Raw genomic sequence first — 21,865 nt, 5'->3', positions numbered from 1 at the left:
ATACTTGGATACACGATCACGTGGTCAAATAAGAACCCCCAGTGTGAGTGTTCACAAGGGCTATTCTGTTTGAGGAGGGCCCTGGGACACTCTTACGTGGATTCCTTCGCCCCCCTTTTGCTGTCGTGAGTCGATGGGGTGTGCTAAAACTAAAACACGCTGCGGTAATTTACGGAGACATGAACCCGTACACTCACTGCATGAATAATTGGCCAAAACAACTGTTTGAATTACGACGCTCCTCACTCAGTGTCCCTTTAAAAAATACTTTGTAACATGGGTTCAGCCAAAAGTTTCATTAGTTAGGCAGGTGTTAAACTGGATATTTTTTAAAACAGTGTAAGTACGTTTTTAAACGTCTTTCTGTAGTTTTAAATTTAGATGACAGTGTTGGCAAACATCAGTTAGTAACCTGGAGTAGCCTAACAGGCGCAGACAGGCTAGGATGCGTTTTATTTAGTGTAGGCTACTCTTGACTTTTCGTGTTTGATGTGCTGCTGATTTTGCACCGAATGACCCCTTAGACTGACTGAGGTATGGACTCCTGAAATATCTTAGTAGTACCACGAGGGAGAGCCTCGAAACATTCAGCAATAACATCATGTTGTTACCACGTGGGGGCGGTGATGTACAGTGTTACTCACAATATTTTTTCCGATTAACTACAGTGACTAAAATATTCAAATTCTTAGCGCTTTTGTTGTTGAATGGACCAATTGTAAACTGCAGTTGTATAATCCAAGCATATCATATAGGCCTATATATACTGATTTGATACATACTGCCAAGCTGAGTCTTATCAAACCACTATAAAAGTGCCAGAGCTGTGCAGTTGAGGAACTGTAGTGTTCTTGTCTCATTAAATGTACGGTGTAAATGAGGTTTAGACACTCTTAAAAAATGGCTGAGTTAAAAGCAACCCCAGTGCTGGGTAAATATTGGAAAGAAAGAACCCAGCAGGCTGGGTTGCAGTTTAACCCAATGTCATCTAATTTTGACTAAAAACCAGGCCAATTTTACCTCATAAATAGTTAATATTTCCATTTTTTTCTTGCAGCAAAGGTTATATATATATATATAGTGAATTTATATAAATACATTTTAATTATTTAAATTGATAACAAGTCAAGTCACCTTTATTTATATAGCTCTTTTTACAATACAGATTGTTTCAAAACAGCTTTATGGTGATAACAGGAAATTAATGCAACAAAGATTGTTTTGGCTGTACAGCAGCTCTAGATTAGAAGAAAGTCATTGTCCAGCATGTCCAGCATTGATTCATTTCCATTGTAAAAATGATTAGTTATTAAATTAGAATGAATAGACATTAAACAAAGCACAGTTTAGATCAATTTTTATTTGAAGGCAAGTTCATTAAAACAAAATAAAACATAGTTTGTCTTTCTTCAATGCGTGTCTGCAACTTTATCCTCTCCATAATGACCGCTTTAACTTTATTTATAGCTTAAAAACCAGAACCACGTTTGTTTACATCTCTGAAAATACTTTGGAAATAGGAGAAACATGAGAGAAAATGATTGGCTTGGTAGGCCATGTAAAAGCTTAAACTCTGAGCTATAATACATAATATATTTTCAAATGAACTGAAGTTTGTGAGAAGATTAAAATGACCCAAATATGTTGATGACCCAGACTTTGCATCCAGTCCAAAGCTTATTTGTAATCCAAGACATAACATTCAAAAATGTGGATTGAAGATTTCAGATTTTTAAAAATGTGTTATAGTTAAACATTAGTATTGAAACTGGTCCCAGTTTAGATGTCCTTAACAGTGACCTTGTTATAGCCCATATGATTTGCACAGGAATTCTGAAATGCTGAAATTGATTCATTAATATCGAGTTGTTTACATGATATTTTATAGTAATTATAATTTGTTGTCTATTTTGTATAAAATATCACTGGTATCATTTAAAATCACTATGGTCGGACCCTGGGCGTCATTTGAGGTTTCTTTCCATTGTGAACAAATGTGCATGTCCAATTTTAGACTTATTTTCAGATTTAAGAAGATGATAATATTTTGCATAAAGGGCAAATCTGCCTGTCATTCAAGATTTCTATTCTGTCACATAATCCACACTGCTGATGCATGACTGACGCACAATATACAAAAAAAAAAATTCCTGGGTAATCTTACAATAAACTGGATTTTTGACCTACTGTTCTGTTTTTGTTTTCTCTCTGATTGAGAGAAGGAAACAGAAATGCAAAGAGTTTCCTTTTAATGTTATATATCAAAATGATCATAATTATCTGTAATTTCATTATGTAGACAAAGCAAGAGCATTGCAACAAATCTGGTAATCATAAGCAATATCAAGGCAACATTTTCATGGTCATATTAAAGTAATTGATATGTTCAGATCTGCCCAGAGTCCTGTCTTTTCTGTGGTGCACATGCAGAGATGCTTCTGGTTTGTGTGTCCCTGTAGACTGGCTCTGAACACTACATGATGATGAAGGATTATTGTAGGTTAATCTGCTTGCCTGCCATCTGCCTGCTCCAAACAAATTAATCCTGAAAGTAAAGCCACACTCACAAATGTAGATGAAGGTAAATTGGCAGGTGTTGCGTTTTGTGATCCACACAGCTGCTCATCTGAGCAAAATGTAATACGAAAACAGTTTCAATTCTAAATGGCAACTGGATTCTGAAACATTATTAGAATTTGCATTGTCAAGAACTTGCATTCAAAGTCAGTAATACCATTCAAAACCACTTTCACCCATACCTATGTATTGAATGAACACTATATTTATCCATATATATGTTTTTTTTCTACTAAATGATCCATATTAGCTCTTGACCTGGAGAAACTAGGACAACTAAATTGAAGCATAAATCATTGTTAAAAAGCTCTATAATAAAGGGCATGAAAGAGAGAGGAGGAGACATTTGCTAATGCTGATGAGTATTAGATTACATAACTTTATATTTTAAATGTGGTCTGAACATGTGCTCTGAAATGTAAACTGGATTGTCCTTTTTTTGTGAAGATTATGAGATTAAGACTATTCTTCCTCTAATATATATAACTTTACATTTTGAAATATGTAACCTGAACATGTGCTCTGAAATGTAAACTGGATTGTCAGGTAAAGAGATTAAGACTATTCTTCCTCTAATATATATATATGTGTGTGTGTGTGTGAAAACAGCACATAATATTTTACACACACACCCGAATAATTGTGTGTGTGTGTAGCATGAAAATGACAATGCATAAAGTTTTCTAAAAGTGTAGGTTTAGGGCTAAGTTTAGTGTACAGGGGATATAATATAGTTTGTACAGTATAAAAATCATTATGTCTATGGAAAGTCCCCATAAAATCTAATTTCATAATATTTCTTCCAGTATTTATTGATTGCTTTGTGACAGAGATCTAGCATTCTAAAAATGGGATTTCAGTAGTACCACATATAAGAAGATGTTCTAGAACCTGTCATATCAGGTCAGGTGTTCTACTCATGAAGCCCCCTAGTGGCCATTAGCTGCAAAAAGATGGGCTTCTAAAAATGTGCCATGGGTTAAGGCTTGTCATTGGATTAGGCTCTTAGCACCTGTCTTAGCTCTACTCAATCTGAAATAAACACCCTTAGAAGGACTCTGCCGTAGCTCTCTTTACTAGTGCGCTGTCTGGCCTGCTGTAAATGCTTTGCTTTATTAGGATGAAGAATACTATGGGAATACAGTTTTCATCATTTCTTCTGCTAGCGCATTTCTGCTTTGGTATGTATTCATGAAAGCCTTTGAACCCGAATGTGACTCAGGCGATTAAACGTTCCTTTAGTTGAGTATGTTATACTGTTGACTGGTGTAGATAATCTTGACTAACTGTTATGTACTTCTTTTATGTTCCTCCTTGCCTGAAAGAAAACTACATCTAAATCTAAACTTAGATATAAATTCATTTCAAAAATGAATTTATATAGTGAAATAGATTTGGTAAAGCAGGGGATATTGAGGCATGTATGACGTAAGACACCTGTAATCCCAGACAAGTGGATAGAGAGAGTCATTAGTATTATTACATTATGCAGTGTGTGATCAACCACATGTCAGTAAAATGACTAATATTGTGATAGGCACAGTTGTTGTACTTGTCCTCATAAATCTGGTTACATTACACTGTTAATTGAGGTATGTTAATCTGATATCTGATTATTGTTGTTTATAGCTCAGGCTGACTATGCACCCTATTTCAATGATAATGGGCCCAGCAGTAACAACGGTAATATGGCAATGTTCAATCTCTCAGAGGATACGCCAAAAGGTAAGGTAAAACTTTTGTACCATCTGATTAGAAGACTGTTTGATTTATCCTATTGTTGTCTCCTCTGTCTAATTGTAAACGGTATTAACATGGCCACTGCTGTTTTCCAAAGACCACGTGTCTTGAGCTGGGTGCAGGCTTGGCGAATTTGCCCTTTGAGCTTGGCATAATAAGAAACCATTTATATTCATTATAAAAATGCCCATGGAGTCTTTTCCAGGTCTAGAAATCACACTTTTTAAATAGGCCTCCTCATATATCCAGGTTTTTCAAGACATTGGGAACCCTGGTTCCTCAAAGAAGAAAAACAAAAACAATTGAGGCTCTGAATTAAAATAAGAAATATCTTGATTTTTTATTATTTTTGCTCATTTTAATGTCTTCTCTTAAATCATTTAAAGCCTCGTACCCATGGTTGTGAACCACTGCTTTAGATGTCATTTTGATTTGACTTGAACAGAAATAACTGCTTACAACTGTAAATTACAGGAACACAGATATACGTTCTTAATGGAACTGACCCCGAAGGCCAGCCAGTAAAGTATGGAATGACCTTTGAACCCGGATACAAAGAATATTTTCGTGTTCATCCCAAATCTGGAGCAGTAACTCTAATAGAGGAACTTGACAGAGAGGTACGTTTCAAAACGCGTATCAAGTTTTAAATGCGCTGAGAACATTACAGTGACACTAACCCATCTGTTTATCACAGGAACAAGATGATATTGAATTCTTTGTCAGCATCTCAGATGGCCTTAACAAAGTAAGTATTGTTGATTTATGATTCTTATCCAGTGTATGGGATGAGTTTTGCAGTGATTGTCTTTCTAATGCTCTGGTGTCATATCAGGTAGTTGAAAAGGTTTCGGTTATTGTCACGGATGCCAATGATGAGAGACCACAGTTTCAGAACATGCCTTCCATCGTAGATGTGCCAGAGGTGAGGAATCTTGTCTCAGAGATTCTGTACTTCCTATAGAATATTTTTTGGGAAAATACCTGGCCAGCAAAAATGATTTGGATTTGAATGTGATCTGGATAAACAGGCTTGTTTGAAAACTGTATGTGTTTCCACAGAACACTACATCTGGGAGCAGCATCTACAAAGTGCAGGCAGTGGACAGAGACATCGGCTCTGGGGGATCAGTCACTTACTTCCTCCAGGTAACATCTGGCATCCAGTTGAAATATCAAACATGACCTCAAGGTCAAATGAAAGTACAGGATTACTTCTTTTTTTCCCCCCTCTGTTTTCACCCTTTTGTTCATTACTGCAAAGTCTCATAGAATATCCATATAAACGGGTCATACTCATAACTAAAGAATAAATCTATGATGAGCACATTTGAAATTGCATTCAAAGGGGTCATATGATGCTATTTTAAAAGTTCATTATTTTGTTTATTTGGTGTAATAGAATAGGTTAACAGATTATTTTTCACATACTGTACATTGCAGTACCTCTGTTTCCAGTCTGTCTGAAACGCGCTAATTTCTATAAAGCTCCTCCTTCCGAAAAGCTCAAAGTGCTCTGATTGGCCAGCAGACCCAGTGCGTTGTGATTGGCTAAACACCTCAAGCGTGTGTCTGAAATGTAACGGCCCTTACCATAATCGTGAGCTTCAGCTTCCAAGGCAAAACACACATTTAATAATAATAATGTAGTCGGTTTTTACCGTATCAGTTCGAGCCCGAGTCGGATTCTGCAAAATGCGGATGATAAAGCCAATCGATCAGAAGCAACTTTGCAAGCATGACTTGAGGAGAACGTTACAGTCACAGCACATAGCCGGCGTTGTACTTTCCTAGGTTCAGGAAGCTGTCCTCTATAAAATAATTAATAAATAAATCTTAACCTCATCCAAAAACAACAGTTTTATTTAATGAAACCTCGCCTTTCATTGCGTACTCTATGCCTTTGGGTGGGTATTAAGCTAATATTTCACATTGTGACGTAGATGTTTGAGGAAATATTATCTGGGCTTCGATCAAGACGTTTTAGGCAGGTCTGGATCAGATCAAGCAGAAGAAAGTTTTTATATTTCCCATTACGACACTATGGATATTTCATTCCTGTTCCTTCATACTATTCATTATTGACTATTTTATCACAAGCTCATAGACATATGGGAATCCATATAGCATGACAGTAGAATATCTTTGTTTGTTCTCAAATCTAGAGCAGTGAACCGAGCACAAAGTTTGCCATCGACCACCATAGTGGCGTGCTGCGGATAAAACCAGGCGAAGCCCTCGATTATGAGAAATTCCGCACACATTTCATCACTGTGGTGGCAAAGGTGAGAGGGAGGGAGTTTGTTCACCTTGTTTTACCAGTTCAAGCTTAGTTCTTCCATTTACTACCTTTATCTGCTCTACCAATTATCATTTAAATTCTTTGGCAGTTATCATTTTTTTTTGCATCATAATGAAATATGAAGTGACACTAACTTTTGTTTTCAGGATGGAGGTGGCGTTTACAAGGGCAAGCAACAAGTGATGTCATCATCTGCCACTTTGACGATAAATGTGATTGACACTCAAGACACTCCTCCTTTGTTTGTTGGAACTCCTTACTTTGGTTATGTCTATGAGGTCTCTTCGCCTGTGAGTATCCATCGTAACACTACACCATGACTTCTTACGAACACTCTACAGGTCCATTGTGCTTCAGTGTGATTATAAGTGATTAAAGGCGAATTATTATATTATATAGACACACTAAAGTTTGAGGTCAGTAATATTATTTTATGTTTTTGACAGAAGTCTCTTATGCTTCATATATTTGATCACGAATACATAAAACAACTATTTTGAAATATTATTATAATTTAAAATAACTGTTTTCTTTTTTAAAATATTTTAAAATGTTACATAAAGTATTATAATATGCTGATTTGATTTGAACGTATGAATTTCTTTCAAAAAATAAATAATAATGCCTCATGTCAAATGTTGTCCATGTTACAGTTTGATCCTGCTAAAACATTTGCACAACAGCACAGCATGCAGCTAAAATCAGATAAAAAAAGATACAAATAAATAAAGACTGTACTGAGCTACTGTACACATGCTCTCAAGACAAGATAGTGTATCCCCTATCAAATATTAAGGAAAAATTACAGTTGAACATAGCTTGCTAGAATACATTCCTTACTTTATCTGCTAATGTTACCCTGTTGCTTTTTTAGCAAATGCAACAGCTTTCTCAGATTAATTTTTTACCCAAAATGAAAATACTTTGACAAACTGTGTCAAGTCAAATCAAGTCACCTTTATTTTTTACAGAGCTTTAAACAATACAGATTTTTTCAATGCAGCTTTACATGATCAACAGAAAAACAATGATTAAATTATGCAAACATAGATCAAGTCGGCTGTAAAGCAGCTCTAAAAAGACAAATGTGTCATTGTTCAGCTAAAGTCAGTTCAGTGTTGATTCAGTTCCATTGTAAAAAATCATCTGTTATATAATTAATTGTGCAAACTTTACTGCTCCTTGTCTAAGATCTAATTACAGGGATCTTTTTACAGGGATCTGAGATATTTACAGTTATTGCCAAAGATGGAGACATGGATAATCCAAATCCAATCATTTATTCATTAGAATCTGGTAAGTATTATTGGTTGATATGGAAATGCATGGCTGGAATTATGGCTGGAAAGGAATTTCATTATGAGCTTTCTCTTAACAAATTTCCATCCAATTTATTCAGGAGCAGATGGGGTTTTTGCCATCAATAAAACCAGCGGATGCATCACTCTGAAGGTGTATCCAGCAGACCTGAGGAGGGAAGTCTTTAATATTAAAGTCAAGGTTAAAATCATTTTTAAACTCTATTTCTAATTCTGTTCTATTCTGTCTCAAGTTTGATTTTTGATTTTTTTCTGCTATCAAATGTTTGGTGACTGGACGTTGTTTCTCTCTGGTCTCTGACTTGAGACAGAGCTTAAGCCAATTTCAGGAATAAGCCAATTACTAAAATCTCTGTCCATGTTATGTAGTTACATCTCTTTTAAACTTGCACGTCCTCATTACAAGAGTATCATGAGCCAATGAATACAACATGGCTTTTTGTAACTGCTGGTTGGTATACATGTATTTAGTTGAATTAATAATCAGTAATCTCTTCCTTTCTCAGGCTTCAGAGGTTAGTCCAGAGGGGAAACGCTTGGACTTTGCAGTCACTACAGTGACCATTAAGGTAGTGGATCTGAACAACCATCCACCCACATTCTTTGGAGAGAATGGACCACAGAACGTGTTCGAGTTAACTATGTATGAGCATCCTCCTGAGGGAGAGTTCCTGAGGGGCTTGAAAATCACAGTCAACGACTCTGACCAGGTGGGCACCATTTGTTTCAGCAGCAGGTTACAGGCTCGTCTTAGCTTAAAATGAGTGCGTGCAGGTTTATACACATTAGAAAGAAAATCTGGCGATCTGTTCTGCGTTTTAAGAGAATTTAATAAAAGCTGATTGAGTGTTAGAGTAGTTTTGTAGTGCAGATCAACCATTATTTAAAAATCAACTAAGACACCATTAGTTTAATGTATTACTTCCATGTTTTCTATGAGCACTGTTCAGTCATAGTTACATAAATGACAGAAAAGCACCCAAACAAACAGGTGGTCCCTTTCAAGCTGTTGTCATATTACGCAATAATATTTGTAGTTATTCAGCATTTAGTCACATTGATATGTAGAATTCATTACTCATAAAAGATCACATGGATTAGCACATCATTTGTCCAACAATCATTGTTTTCCATTCATTTAAAATGGCTTTAACTTATTCCATTTCTATGTCTTTGATAGTTCTCTCTATTAGTTTTGTGTTTAAACTATATGCTTGTTCTCAGGGATCAAATGCCAAATTCCACCTCAGACTGGTGGGCCCAGGCCGCATGTTACGAGTGGTCCCTCAAACCGTTCTGAATGAAGCCCAAGTCACCGTCCTTGTAGAGGATTCTGCTGCAATGGATTTTGAGAAATCACAATTCCTGACATTTAAGGTGAATAGAAATTCATGGGAATTGTTTAAGAAAAGTGTATTATACAATACTGTATGTGCTCAATCCTGATTATATGGACAAATAATGAACCAACAGATTTGTTGCATATGTTACACAGTCATGTATGTTTCAGGAAAACAGTGGATGTTGACTTTAAAGTGCAATAAAATAGTGAATTTCACAGGGTCTTTCTCAGGAAATTGTCCAGTTTTTCAGGAACATGTTTAAAGAGCAACAATGTTAGAAAATAACAGGCTTGATGAGTCAAATGAACTCAGAAATATCAATGTATCAACAAATGTTTTTATATCAGTAAATGTATTTTTTTATTCAATGGACACAAAAATGGTCTTATGAAATACAATTACTTTTGAATCTATTTGTAATTGTACCAGTAATGGGGACACAAATGGCCTGAGAATGACCCTACACTATTATAATCAATAATATGCTACCAGTTGCAGAAATGTGTTTATCCTCATTGTTTCCAGCTCCTCGCTATAGAGATTGACACACCTGAGAGATTCAGTGCCACGGCAGACATAATCATTCATCTGCTAGACACCAATGATAATGCTCCGAAATTCACTTCTGATTTTTACATCGCTCGGATTCCAGAAAATTCACCAGGAGGATCCAATGTTGTGTCTGTGACAGTGAGTACAGAACACTCTAGACATTATATGCACAAAAAGATTAACATGTTTGTCATTCTCTCTAGACTGCTCTGTTTTTGGAAAAAGACGCATTATATGCATTATTCATTTAAATATAACATTTGAGGGGTTGGCTCAGAATCCCAAATCATGCTCAGTATGTGAATGCATGCTAAACAGTCTATTACGTGGTAAGCTGCCAGATGGCTATCATTTTCATTCAGTTGTGTAACACTAAAACCCCAGATTTGTGCTTTAATAGACAAAAATATCATCATGATTATCTTTTTTTATTTCAAAATACTCAAACAAAATGGTACAGCTTTCTTGTTCTACAAAACTATGATCATGTTTATTTAAAATGAACATATCATATTGAATCTAAAAACAATAAGGTTTAAATACACTACCACTCAAAAGGTTTGGGACAGTGATATATATATTTTTTTGAATTCATATTTTTAATCAGCAAGGATGCATCACATTTATCAAAAGTCACTAAAGACATTTATAATGTTACAAAAAATTTTATTTAAAATAAACACTGTTCTTATAAAGTTGCTATTTATCAATGAATTTTGAAAACATTTTTTTTACAGTTTCTGCAAAATTAAACATATTACAATGATTTCTGAAGGATCATGTGACGCTGAAGACTGGCTGCTGAAAAATCAGCTTTGCCAGCACAGGAATACATTACATTTTAAAATATATTCAAATCGAAAGCAAATACTTTAAATGATAATAATATTTCACAATGTCACTGTTTTTACTGTATGATAAATAGACTTTGAAACAGAAGTATAAAAAAGAAAATGTTTTCCTGACTAGGACCCTGAGTTATTCTCCAAATCTAACCCTTATGCGGGTACAATGCTAAACACATTTTTGTCCGGATGTAAACTTGTCCCACTCTGCCCTCCATCAGTGGATAGAGAGATTGAACCCTGTTGAGATTAACCCTCACCCTGTGTAAGCAAGTGCTCGCCACATGGGAGTTATCCTGTTTCTGGACTACAATTTGCTAAATGACCTGCCGGATTTTGACCTCGGAGGACATGCTACAACAAGGGAAATAATGACGTAGCCAGATTAACAAATCCCACATCGCCCCTAATGTTTTGCTTTTTGGCTAAAAACGTCATCTGTTCTGTTACGTATGTTGGCATCTCGGTATGCCAGTTGCTGACGTTTGCTCCTTATGCTCTCTGCAGGCCACAGATCCTGATTCTGGTATTTGGGGTGTGGTCAGATACTCCATCTATGGCTCAGGAGCAGACCTGTGAGTACCCTACCCCCACATTTAATGTTTGTTTCCCTCCTTTTCAGAGTGTGTGTGGTCTTTTTAATGCCTGAGATCCTACTGATGAATTGCCAGCCGACTGGAATAAGCCACATGAAAAACAGTTGCTTATGCAACATCATTAATGCCAAAACACAGACTATTTAGCGAATGGGAGAACAGGAGGGATGTGAGCTCACCTCGATTCATCACACACAGCCTACAGATACTAAAGCTAGGCAGAATTCAGTCTCCAATAACTTTTTATGTTGTTGTAAGACTTGTTTTCTGACTCTTATCTAGCTGTACTCAGGACTAGCTGTACCCAGGTGGATCCGATTTTCCTTTCTTGTATTAGATACCAAAGGCAGCGCTCAAATAGCTGAAATATTATTGCCATCTTGGGACAGAGTTCAGTCCTCCCGCTGTTCTCGGCTCTTAATTCAAAAAATCTGTCTCAAGCTTCCCAAACCCAGATTCATGGTCTCTGATAGTAACATATTTCTTATATTTTATAGAGCATAAAACACATAAATATAACCCATATAAATGTGTAAATGATGACTTGTTGACAGAACAGGCATGGTAAAGCTTTCCGGTAAGCTTCCTTTTTCCAGCTGTGTGAACACTCTCATTGGCAAGGCTGAGTGAGCGTGGGATCTTTTCTGTTTTGTTTCTGCCAGACAGACCACACAGCCTGCCAATAGCAGCTTATGCCTGATTTTATTTACCCGACAACAATACCTCTAAATTGACAGTATGCGGTCTTTTGTATGCAGTTTCATTCATCAGATTTGATCATTGATCAATTATTTAATAATATTTAATGAACTACACACTTTGTCAAATGACAACAGGTTTTCACTATACAGAATCAATTAACTAGAACTGCAAAACTAAATTTAACTGCAAACAAAGAGTTACCTGGCCCTCCATATTGGTTAATCCACTAATGGGATTTGAGCAGAAAATAGACTGTTCTTTTCATGTTACAGCCCCACTTAAAGGTGCAGTGTGTCATTGCTGCACATTAGCTGCACAAAATGGAATTAAGTATATATAAAAATAACCAGACAGATTTTCAGAACACTTCCACAACCTCCAGGTTTAGACAAACAGGTCAAACAGCTGTTGTGTCGGGCCAGTCATATAGAGCAATATGTACGTACACTACTGTTCAATAGTTTGAGGTTAGTACTTTTTTATTTTATTTTTGAAAGAAATGAATACTTTTATTCAGCAAAGACATTAAATTGATCAAAAGTGTCAGTAAAGACTTGTAAGATTTCTATTTCAAATAAATGCTGTTCTTTTGAGCTGATTTCAACATTGATAATAAATATGAAATGCTTCTTGAGAACCAAATCAGCATATTAGAAAGATTTCTGAAGAAAATGACACTGAAGACTGGGTTTATGATTGCTGAAAGTTCAGATCACACGAATAGATTTCTTAAAATATATTAAAATATAATTAAAATAAAATTGATGGAAACCTCTATTTAAATTGGTGAGCATGAGAGACTTCTTTCAAAAACATTAAGAAAACCTTAATTACCCCAGTCTTTTAAATGATAGTGTATACAGTAGACTGTATATAAGTATATGATGTTCTATCCTGTTGACATCATAACAAGAAGTATACATACCAGTTTTCAAAAGGAGAGAGTGTGTTCTCAAAGCTTTAAATCATGTTAACATTTCCCTGTACAACAAGCCCTGTGTAATCCTGGTTTTCCAATAGAACTCATTTCCTGTCTTTTTTTTTTTTTTTTCACAAAGGTTTCTCATTCAGGCTGACTCGGGAATCATTTACACTCAGCCCTGGGCCAGTCTGGACGCCGAGGTCAAATCCAAGTATAACTTCTATGTGAAGGCCGAAGACACTGAAGGAAAATACAGCCTTGCAGAAGTCTTCGTCACCATTATGGACCTCAATGACCATTCACCAGAGTTTAATGAGAACTCTCTAGAGAAAACAATGGTGATTGGTGCACCAGTGAAAATAGAGGTTAGCAGCTATTTTAAAGACTCCTTGAAATTTTGTTCTTCTGATAGAAGACTTGTGTAATTGTCAGTTGACTGTGTTTGATGATTGTAGGCGATTGATGAAGATGCAGAAGAGCCGAACAATGTCATTGAATACTCCATTATGAAAGCCGACCCAGACAACATATTTGACATCGATGCAGACACAGGAGAAATAAAGTTGAAGCCGTACATCAAGTCCATGGACATAGTCCAGAATATCACCAATCAGAAAGACTGTACCTGGTCTGTGGTTGTTCAGGCCAAAGACAGAGGTTCACCATCCTTCAGCACCACTACAGTGATAAAGATTGACATCACAGAAGCGGTAAGTGGTTCTTTATTAGTGCTGTTTTTTACTGAGAATCCTGTTCATTTAGTATTGCCATTCAAAACAACTCAAGAACCCTTTGATTCTCATTTATGCATGCTATAAAAATACTGAATCATGCACATGGAAATCTTTAATCTGCACTCTCACTATTGTATCTGTATTGTGAGAAAACCTCATATCAAACCTAGCATAAGTTTTTGTTATTGTGTGCTTTACAGATCAAATCCAGATTGATTTCATACTTCTTGAGTCTGAGAACTCGGCCTTGGACTGTTTTCAGCATTTGCTTGAGCATTGTAGTCCTCGCTATCATTCTGACCATTTTCATATCCACCATAATTTTCTGGAAATCTGTGAAAAAGTCCCGGGTCCAGCCAAGGGGCAAGATCAGAAAGATTATTAGGAGGCCCTGACCATGAGACACTTTGACACCGACACCAATTCTTAGCTTTTTTTTCTTTTTCTTCTTATTTTTTTTTTCCTTCCATGATTTTATTGCTGCTTAAAGGCAAGTAAAACGTCTGTAAAAGAGTACACAAGCACAGTTAAAATACATATTTTTACAAAATAATAGCTTTTATTCTACGCTATCGCCCATTTCTCCATTCAGTCTACGTCGTACAGTAGATGTTTTTGAGATTATGACAATGAGGCTGCATGGTCTTAATTCTGGGTGCCCTATTCAACCCTTCTGATCTTGTCTTACTATGCAACCAGACTCTGTTGTAACATTCTAATTCATTTCGTCTTCAACTCAATTTCAAATTGTCAAATTAATTTACATAAACACCAAATCAATTGCTTTTAATCAATTGCTCAGCTGTCAAGATGCCATGCAGTCACGCTGTGTATATTCCAAGTAGTCGCCCTATCAGTGCTTTCTAACCCATGCTGGTATACCATAGTACTGTTTCACACAAGAATGCTTTGTTGCCTGCTATTGGCCTCTCTGGGAATTATTTATCTGCCTCACTTTTATCATGTGTCTCTGGCCAAACAGAGAAAAGCCTACAGTATATCACCCTTGAGTCCTATGGACTTGATTTCTCTTTGTGCTCTTTTACAGACTCAACTCAAGGGACCTTTGACGTCCTTTTTATTGAAAAGTAGGGAAAATCCCATGCATTTACTAGGCTTGATCAGTGGTGTCATTATAATCATGGTTTTTGTGACAGTCTTGATATCTACTATTATATTCATGAGAAACAACAAGTCCAACAAGATCCTACCCTCCCGTCGCATCATACGCAGGAAGCGTAAACCCCGGAGACAAGACGACTTCCAGCAACCGTTCAGGGATGGACAGGAGATCCCTACAACAGACAATATCAACTGTAACAATAACATCAAAGTGTGTTCTCATCATCGAGCGCCTCCGTCGCCTCCTAACGCCCCCATCATGCCCCCACCGTTGCCAAGTCACTATAGACACAGTGGCCGCGAGTGGGCGGTACCCACAGTTTCCGCCTCGGTGGCCTCCAAGACAAAGAGAAAATCTCATAGGAGTAAAGACAATCCTGTCAACACAGCACTGGTTTCTGAGCTCAAACTTAGACTGGAGCAGAAAAACATGGCCAACCGGTACTGATTATGGTGAAATGCATGTAGAAATACCAGTGTTCAGTGGCAAGAAGACGTGTCCCTCTGCTAATTCTCTGTCCTGTTTCTTCTGACGAAGAAGATTTTAGGCAAGATTTGAGCAAGAACAAGATCTCAGCAGGACAACTCTGTTTTCTCACCGTATGTATGCAGAGTTCAGCTGGGATTGCAGGTTCCTAGTGGAAAAGTGTCACTTGCCAAGACTAACACCATGTTAATCCGCATGCTATGACACTGTGTACTGCCCTCTTCTGGATGGAAATGAATTGGTTCACATTTACTCTATGCTTCTCTAACATTTCTCCATCTGTGGATACTTTTCATCCAGAAATGAAACCAAAGTCTTTTTCTTTTTTACTGTGGATAACTGGCAAGGAAAATGAAATATGTCTGTGATGTGAATTTTCATGTACTTTATACTCGCTACATGGTTTTTAAAAGGGAACACTAGTTGTTTTTTCTCTTCTTTTTTTTTTTGCAAAAACACAGTAGTGTCTCTGCGACCAGCGAATGCTTTTTAAGTCTAATACAATATCTTTTGGACTTTGAATGGACATTTACAATGCCAAATTTTTATGCTCTAAACCAATTCTAAACACTGATTTGCTGGTTTATTTGACAAATGCTTTTGACTGATAAACCACAAACAAATCCAATATTATGCATATTTTCCTATCCTTCAGTGAGGAAAACCATACAGTTACATTATCATATTGTGCCGTGTGTCATCAATTTAATGTACATTGTCAGGTTTCATGCCGTTCAGTATTAAATGTTAAATAATTAGAGTGATCTCTGTTTATATTCAACCTTTTGTAAATAAATGGACATTTCATTCAAGTGTGTTGTTTTATTTGAAGGCATTTTAAGCAAAGCAAGTGTTTATTCTTGTGATATGAAACTGCTGAATGTCATCTTATAGCCTCTGTTGTTTTTTCTTTTGTATAATATAGGATTGAGGAAAAGTATTATTTCCTTTAATGCTGCATTTGGCCATATGGGGTTATGGTGCAGTTGGTGTGACCTAAATCTTTTTTCTGTTTAATTTAAAACAGATTTTAAAACCCAGCTTTATTTTTCAAATACAGATGTTATTTTATGAGTATTGTGACACCGACAGTTAACTCCGAACCACGTGCAGCGGTGGTTTGCTTATTTTAGCTCGTGCTTGTTCTTTTGGGGCTTAACATCAAGTTCAGATTTGGTGAGCACATTTAAGATTTATAAGACAAAATTATGCGCTTGCTCTCTCTGGCTTTTCAACACGGTGTTTATATATTCAAAGATAAATGCACTGTAAAGTTTTTTAGGTGAATGTTTTTCAACATTGGTCAGTTCTTTCTTTTTTAAAGAACCCCCTGCACATGAGACAAGACGGCTGTGATGAGGAAAGTCTGTTTTCACATAGTAAAAGCAGCACTGGGGGGTAAAAGCACAAATGACATGGAATTATACCCTGTAGGATTACTGGTTTTTTTTTTAGAGAGGATTACAAACTTGCAAAGTGCGCTGATGGACTAGGATAAAGGAAAAACAGAACATTCTAACCAAGATGCGGACATTTTATATGAAACTTGGCTAGTTTATTTCGGAGCACTGGCTAAGGTCAAGCACACAAAGTCAGAACCCTCAAAGTTTATCACTGACATAAATAACTGAGAGCTGTAGAATTCACTTTAAGCACTTTTTTGGTACTAGCAGCATTTCCATTAGAACCGTTTACAAAGTTCCACGTATAGATTTCTCAGCATGGGTAACTAACCTCTGCTCTGCACTTTAGTGACGTGGAGAGTCTGAGGTTCACGATTGGTCCTTTTTTAATTTTAATCCTGGTTTAGTAGCACCACAATGGAAAAAGAAGCATAGCTGTCAACGAGCCTGGATTAGTGCAGAATACGGCACGATTCTACCGCGGTAACCGTTCACAGTCTGTTAGTGGAACAGTTATTTTTTATTCCAGGCATATTTACAAATAAAGTTGACTGCCTTGAATTGCACAGTCGATGTGTGATATACATTTCTTTTGCATTTCAGTAAAGAAACATGGTATAAGTTCAGCAACAAATTTTCATTTTAATGTATATATTTACTTACAAAGATTGCACCTATCACTCATTTGTAAAAAAAAAGAAAAAAAAAGGAACAAAATATCATACTTTAGGGGCAAAACCATTTATAGAAAACAATCTTCATTACATTTATTCCCCAACTCTTTCAGTAATTGGAGTTCAAATTGGTCAATTTGTTTGAAGGTCATTGTATTGCAGGCTTTTGTCGGTCATTGTTTGATTTTCATTGAATGTGGCATTTTCATTGTTTGTCAAATGGCTTGCTGACTGACGCTTGTGTCCATTTTAAAAGATAAGCATTCTGTCTGCTGTTGGAGTCACATGATACGGAACAGGCATCAAAAATCCTAATCTGCTTTTATACCCCTAGGTTTGTATCATGTGCATTAAAAATAAATCTGTCACTTAAAACATGCCACGAATTTAACAATCATACAAATGCACCTCAACCTAAAAGAATTCACTTAGTTTAAAAATAGAAATATAATCCCCAAAATGATGTTTTATGTACAGTTGTATTATCAATGTCTTCTATACTTTGAGCGCTACTGCTTGTCACTAGTTGCTTCTATAAAGTGCATTGAGATGATAAAAGGTCTGGTCTCTTCTGAATATAACTGTACTCTTAAAAATATAGGTTTCAAATGTGTGTTTTTTTTTTTTTTTTTTTTAGCAATGCCATAGAACTTTCAGTAAACAGTTCTTAAAATACCATTTTTAGAATCTAAAGAAAATCCATTTATGGAATGGAAAGGTTCAATGGATGTTAAAGGTTCTTCATGGAACCATTGAGGCCAATAAAGAACCTTAATTTTTTTTAATAGTGTATCCACATTATTTCTAACGCAAGAGCTGGCTTGGCTATTTGTAACTTGAATGTAGGAGGCTTCCAGTTTCAGACAATAGAAGTGTTTGATTCAGTGACTTTGCTTTTATTCAATGGCTTCCTTTGGTTTTTGCCAGTTTGTCTGGAAAAATCCTGTCCAGCAACACCTGATCCGTGAGTTCATGATCATTCGAGACTCTCTTCTGGCATCCGTAATAAGAATATTAACTTTACTCCGATCTCCTGTTGACCACTCAAGTTGGATGACAATGCAGGCTTTCCTGCTCCTTTCATGGGTATTGATCAGTCTATGGATGTCTTTTCAAAGTGCAGTGTCAGTAAAGCTCAGCTGTTGGTCTTCGTTCATTTTTTGTTTTCTGTATCTTTTCAGCAGACCTTCGTCGGGCCTTCAGCTCCTTGCTGGACTCCTTGCAGAGGCCCTCATCACTGGCAGCCTGGAGACTGTCAAACGTGCCCTGCCTCTCGTCAGACGTCGAGTCCTCTGCATGTCTCCTGTTTCTCCACATCTCCGTGCAGCGCTCAAAGCAGGTGAACTTGGCATCGGTGGTGCAGGCGTACATTCCCGCGGGCACAGCGAGCACCATGGCAAGTACAATGACGACGATATGAATGAGCCTTTCTCTCTGTTCCATTTCATTGAAATCACTGCCTGTCACGAACACGATGCACTGGCCGTTCCGAGGAGCCTGGTTCTTTAGAGTAACACAGATTTCATACTTAGTGACTGGTAGCAGGTCTGTGACAGAGTATGTGTTAATACCTGGTCCTATGTATATCTGCTCTTTCTTAAGTGTGTCATAGCGGCCAAAATGAATGGTGAACCAGGTTTCTGCTGGATTGTCTGTCACAGCACGCCACTCAACTGTAATGCCATACACTGTCTGCTTGGCAATACGGATATCGATGTAAACATTTTCCTCTGCGACGGCAGCAGGGAGGTCTGAGGAATGAGACAGTGAGCCCTCTGGAGATTTCACATCCAGTAATATACCGATTGAGGAATTGCCGATGAAATTGTTGGCAAAGCAGGTGTAGAGGCCTCTGTCGGCCAGATGGAGCGAAGGAATGATCAGCTGAGACCTGATAGTGTCTTCATCCACACGGCTCTGAATCTCTGGAGGGGAAAAAAAAAGTGAAATTGAGGACAACATGGAGTATGGCCAAAAGGTATTTTTGTGTATTTTTACAGTATAATAATAATAACTTGTATTATTAATATTGATTCATAATTTATAAATTAATATGTAATAATAACAACAATATTAGTTGTAAATAATATTAATAATAATTATTATTATTACTCATCTTAGTCATTTGACAATGTCAAACAAAATTTTCCATTATTTGTAATAATGTATGATAATTTTTAGAAGCTTGCACAGTAGGTATCATATGCGTCACAATTGCATAATCTGAAAAGGTTTAAAGTATCAAAGTTGTTTATCACTTACACTCTTTTTTTAATGTATAATTATATATTATATATATATATATATATAAAAATATAAACTTTAAAAACACGTTGTCCATACACTATTTTGAGTGTTTTTAAAAACTGACATTTACTGATGAATTAAATTATATTCAAATTAATTGTATAGATAAGGTCTAAAAGCATGTAATTTTGTAACATACAAACGGTGATGTTATTGCATAGCCTATATCATTTGCAAAAGTGCAATAATATGTGTGTGCTGTAATCGAGGGCTATAAGTACCTATTTTTTAAATAAAGATCTATTTAAGTAAAGACAAACGTATGTAAACATGTTTTATGAGAAAATCTCTTACCACGAAATCCTCTTAGTATCTTAAGACCATATGTCCACCGAATGGCAGGTTCAGGTCTGGCCGTGGCTAAGCATGTTAGCGTGATGTTGCCGCCTAAAGGCACGGTGATGTTGCTGACTGGGGCGCTGACCACTGGCTTCACACACGTCTTTAAATCGACCTCATGGAAAAATTTCCCTGCCTTGAATTCCGGGCCAGAGCATGTCAAATATGAGTTCATTAAAATGAAGGGCGGACTCAACGATTTGATAAACTCAATGAAGCCTCCCAGGCGACAGTCGCACAGCCACGGGTTGTCGTGAAGCGCCAGAACAACATTGGACACTGTAGGTTTTTCATGCTTGTTTTCTGTGTGGTAGAGAGGCCAGTTCATAAACACGTCTTTAGAAATGACTGAGAGTTGATTAGAGGACAGGTCTAAATAGGTGAGACCTGGTAAAAACTTAAGCGCGTGTTCAGGGAGGGCGTCAATGCGGTTGTGCTTCAGATCCAGAATCTTGAGGTTGGGCGTTTCCTCAAACGCTGTCCATGGTACTGAACGCAGCTTGTTACCCTGCAACCGGAGCTCCGTCAAGTTAGCCAAACCTTCCAGGCTTTTGATATTTATGATGGCGATGTCATTGAAATTCAGCCAGAGATGCTTTAGACACGTAATATGGGAAAACGCTGCCTTTGGTAGTTCACTTAGCTGTGATTTCTCTATTCGAATTTTAGTCAGATCTTCCGGTATGTCCTCAGGAATCTGGGTTAATGCAATTCCCATACATGTGAGTGACCTAGAGAAAAACGTTCAATGCTTTCAATTGTACGTTGATGTTCGACTACTTTACAACATAGTATAATATAATATAATATAATTTTTTAACAAGTGTGGTTAATGACAAATTACTACTACTCTTAGATATAGTAAAATGTTTAAATTAATGACATCAAGCTGTCCTAGCAATAGTGTTCTCCTTTTTGGAGAAACTTGTTTTCTAAATTGGTTGGTGTGCAGTACCATCAGGGACAGCAATTCTTTGTTATGAAAACAAAAACACATACATTTTTAATGTGTTGAATTGTAACACTTTGAGGTTTAATTAATTTTTTTAAATATTTTTTCTTGGGCAGAATAGCTCCTCGAATGGCCCATTTATTTATATTTACAGACTAGTTCTTACATTGCTATACCTATTCCTATTCCTATACCTATACCATTGCTATACTTATTCTCAGCACAACAACATCATCTTTGCTCAATGACACTGCTGATGTCTGTAACGAAAGAAACTGTAACTAACCTCCCAAAACGGTCAGTCCCACAGGAGCATCCTGGAAAACACTCTGAGCTAATATGACTTAATAAAAGAAGGAAAACAATCAAACGAAATATAATGGAGGCATCCATGGTCTCCTATAAATGTAACATCCACTCTATGTCTGTGCACGACATGACTGCAGGTACAGTGGAGTAAAGCCTATTATCAGTAATCCTTGACTAACCCCATGAGAGACTGATTGGAACTTAATTGTAAGTCTGACCTAATATTGTTGTTAAAAAACAAGTGACACTTTTTTAAATGTATATACAAAATTTATTTTGAAGCATAAATGGGTACTACTAAGAAACCTGGGACAAAAAAAAAGTAGAACAAGTTTTACATGGTAAACAGAAAAAATGTCATACACAATGGTGACTATGTTGGTGCATATGAAAATCCCAAATGATTTGCATGATTTTGCATATGTTACACTAGACTCATCATTCTGTTAGAAAAGTAACTACACTCTAACGGTTCTTTATTTAAATGTATGGTTCAGTGAAGAACCTTTAACTTCTATGGAACCTTTCCATTCCACAGAAGGATATTTTGAGTGGAAAAGATTCTTTATATTTTTAAATGTTGTACACAAGAAAAAAAAAATGTTCTTTTAAGAACTGTTCACTGTAATATTCTTTAGGG

The 21,865-nt window shown here is 36.6% G+C and overlaps 2 protein-coding genes across 6 annotated transcripts; one reads left to right on the top strand and one right to left on the bottom strand.

Annotated features, from left to right (window-relative positions):
* The first annotated feature begins 3,565 nt into the window (after positions 1-3,565).
* cdhr1a (cadherin-related family member 1a) lies at positions 3,566-16,051 on the top strand. 4 transcript variants are annotated; one of them, XM_084391868.1, is made up of 18 exons: positions 3,603-3,758; positions 4,207-4,302; positions 4,792-4,937; positions 5,015-5,065; positions 5,153-5,242; positions 5,380-5,466; positions 6,483-6,602; positions 6,766-6,909; positions 7,837-7,915; positions 8,019-8,119; positions 8,445-8,648; positions 9,163-9,315; positions 9,807-9,971; positions 11,186-11,253; positions 13,035-13,263; positions 13,354-13,608; positions 14,681-14,720; positions 14,818-16,051. In XM_084391868.1, exons 1-18 carry the CDS (start codon positions 3,680-3,682, stop codon positions 15,285-15,287), a joined length of 2,577 nt encoding a protein of 858 aa, XP_084247994.1. In that variant the 5' UTR covers positions 3,603-3,679; the 3' UTR covers positions 15,288-16,051. The 4 variants fall into 4 exon arrangements, with proteins under 4 accessions (XP_084247992.1, XP_084247994.1, XP_084247993.1 ...); XM_084391866.1 differs by having other exon boundaries at positions 3,566-3,758; positions 14,681-16,051; XM_084391867.1 differs by having other exon boundaries at positions 3,612-3,758; positions 8,019-8,098; positions 14,681-16,051.
* Positions 16,052-17,147: 1,096 nt separating this feature from the next.
* Positions 17,148-21,374, bottom strand: lrit2 (leucine-rich repeat, immunoglobulin-like and transmembrane domains 2). 2 transcript variants are annotated; one of them, XM_084391872.1, is made up of 4 exons: positions 21,203-21,360; positions 20,352-20,695; positions 19,920-20,267; positions 17,264-19,243 (listed from the first exon to the last, which is right to left on the bottom strand). In XM_084391872.1, exons 1-4 carry the CDS (start codon positions 21,307-21,309, stop codon positions 18,444-18,446), a joined length of 1,599 nt encoding a protein of 532 aa, XP_084247998.1. In that variant the 5' UTR covers positions 21,310-21,360; the 3' UTR covers positions 17,264-18,443. The 2 variants fall into 2 exon arrangements, with proteins under 2 accessions (XP_084247997.1, XP_084247998.1); XM_084391871.1 differs by having other exon boundaries at positions 17,148-19,243; positions 19,920-20,695; positions 21,203-21,374.
* Between the last annotated feature and the right edge of the window lie 491 nt (positions 21,375-21,865).

Source organism: Rutilus rutilus (assembly GCF_951802725.1).
Source record: "Rutilus rutilus genome assembly, chromosome: 20".
Classification (NCBI taxonomy): Eukaryota; Metazoa; Chordata; class Actinopteri; order Cypriniformes; family Leuciscidae; genus Rutilus; species Rutilus rutilus.
This window is presented reverse-complemented; position numbering and strand designations above follow the sequence as displayed.

What these genes read in the sequence shown, in the direction of transcription:
- cdhr1a (XM_084391866.1), top strand. Translation starts at nt 3,680, where the DNA reads ATGCTTTGCTTTATTAGGATGAAGAATACTATGGGAATACAGTTTTCA. An exon ending in CCATCGTAGATGTGCCAGAG is followed by an intron (nt 5,243 to 5,379) that starts GTGAGGAATCTT and finishes GTGTTTCCACAG; the next exon opens with AACACTACATCTGGGAGCAG. An exon ending in CAGTCACTTACTTCCTCCAG is followed by an intron (nt 5,467 to 6,482) that starts GTAACATCTGGC and finishes TCTCAAATCTAG; the next exon opens with AGCAGTGAACCGAGCACAAA.
- lrit2 (XM_084391871.1), bottom strand. Translation starts at nt 21,309, where the DNA reads ATGGATGCCTCCATTATATTTCGTTTGATTGTTTTCCTTCTTTTATTA. An exon ending in GGGACTGACCGTTTTGGGAG is followed by an intron (nt 20,696 to 21,202) that starts GTTAGTTACAGT and finishes GTTTTTCTCTAG; the next exon opens with GTCACTCACATGTATGGGAA. An exon ending in GATACTAAGAGGATTTCGTG is followed by an intron (nt 19,244 to 19,919) that starts GTAAGAGATTTT and finishes TTTCCCCTCCAG; the next exon opens with AGATTCAGAGCCGTGTGGAT.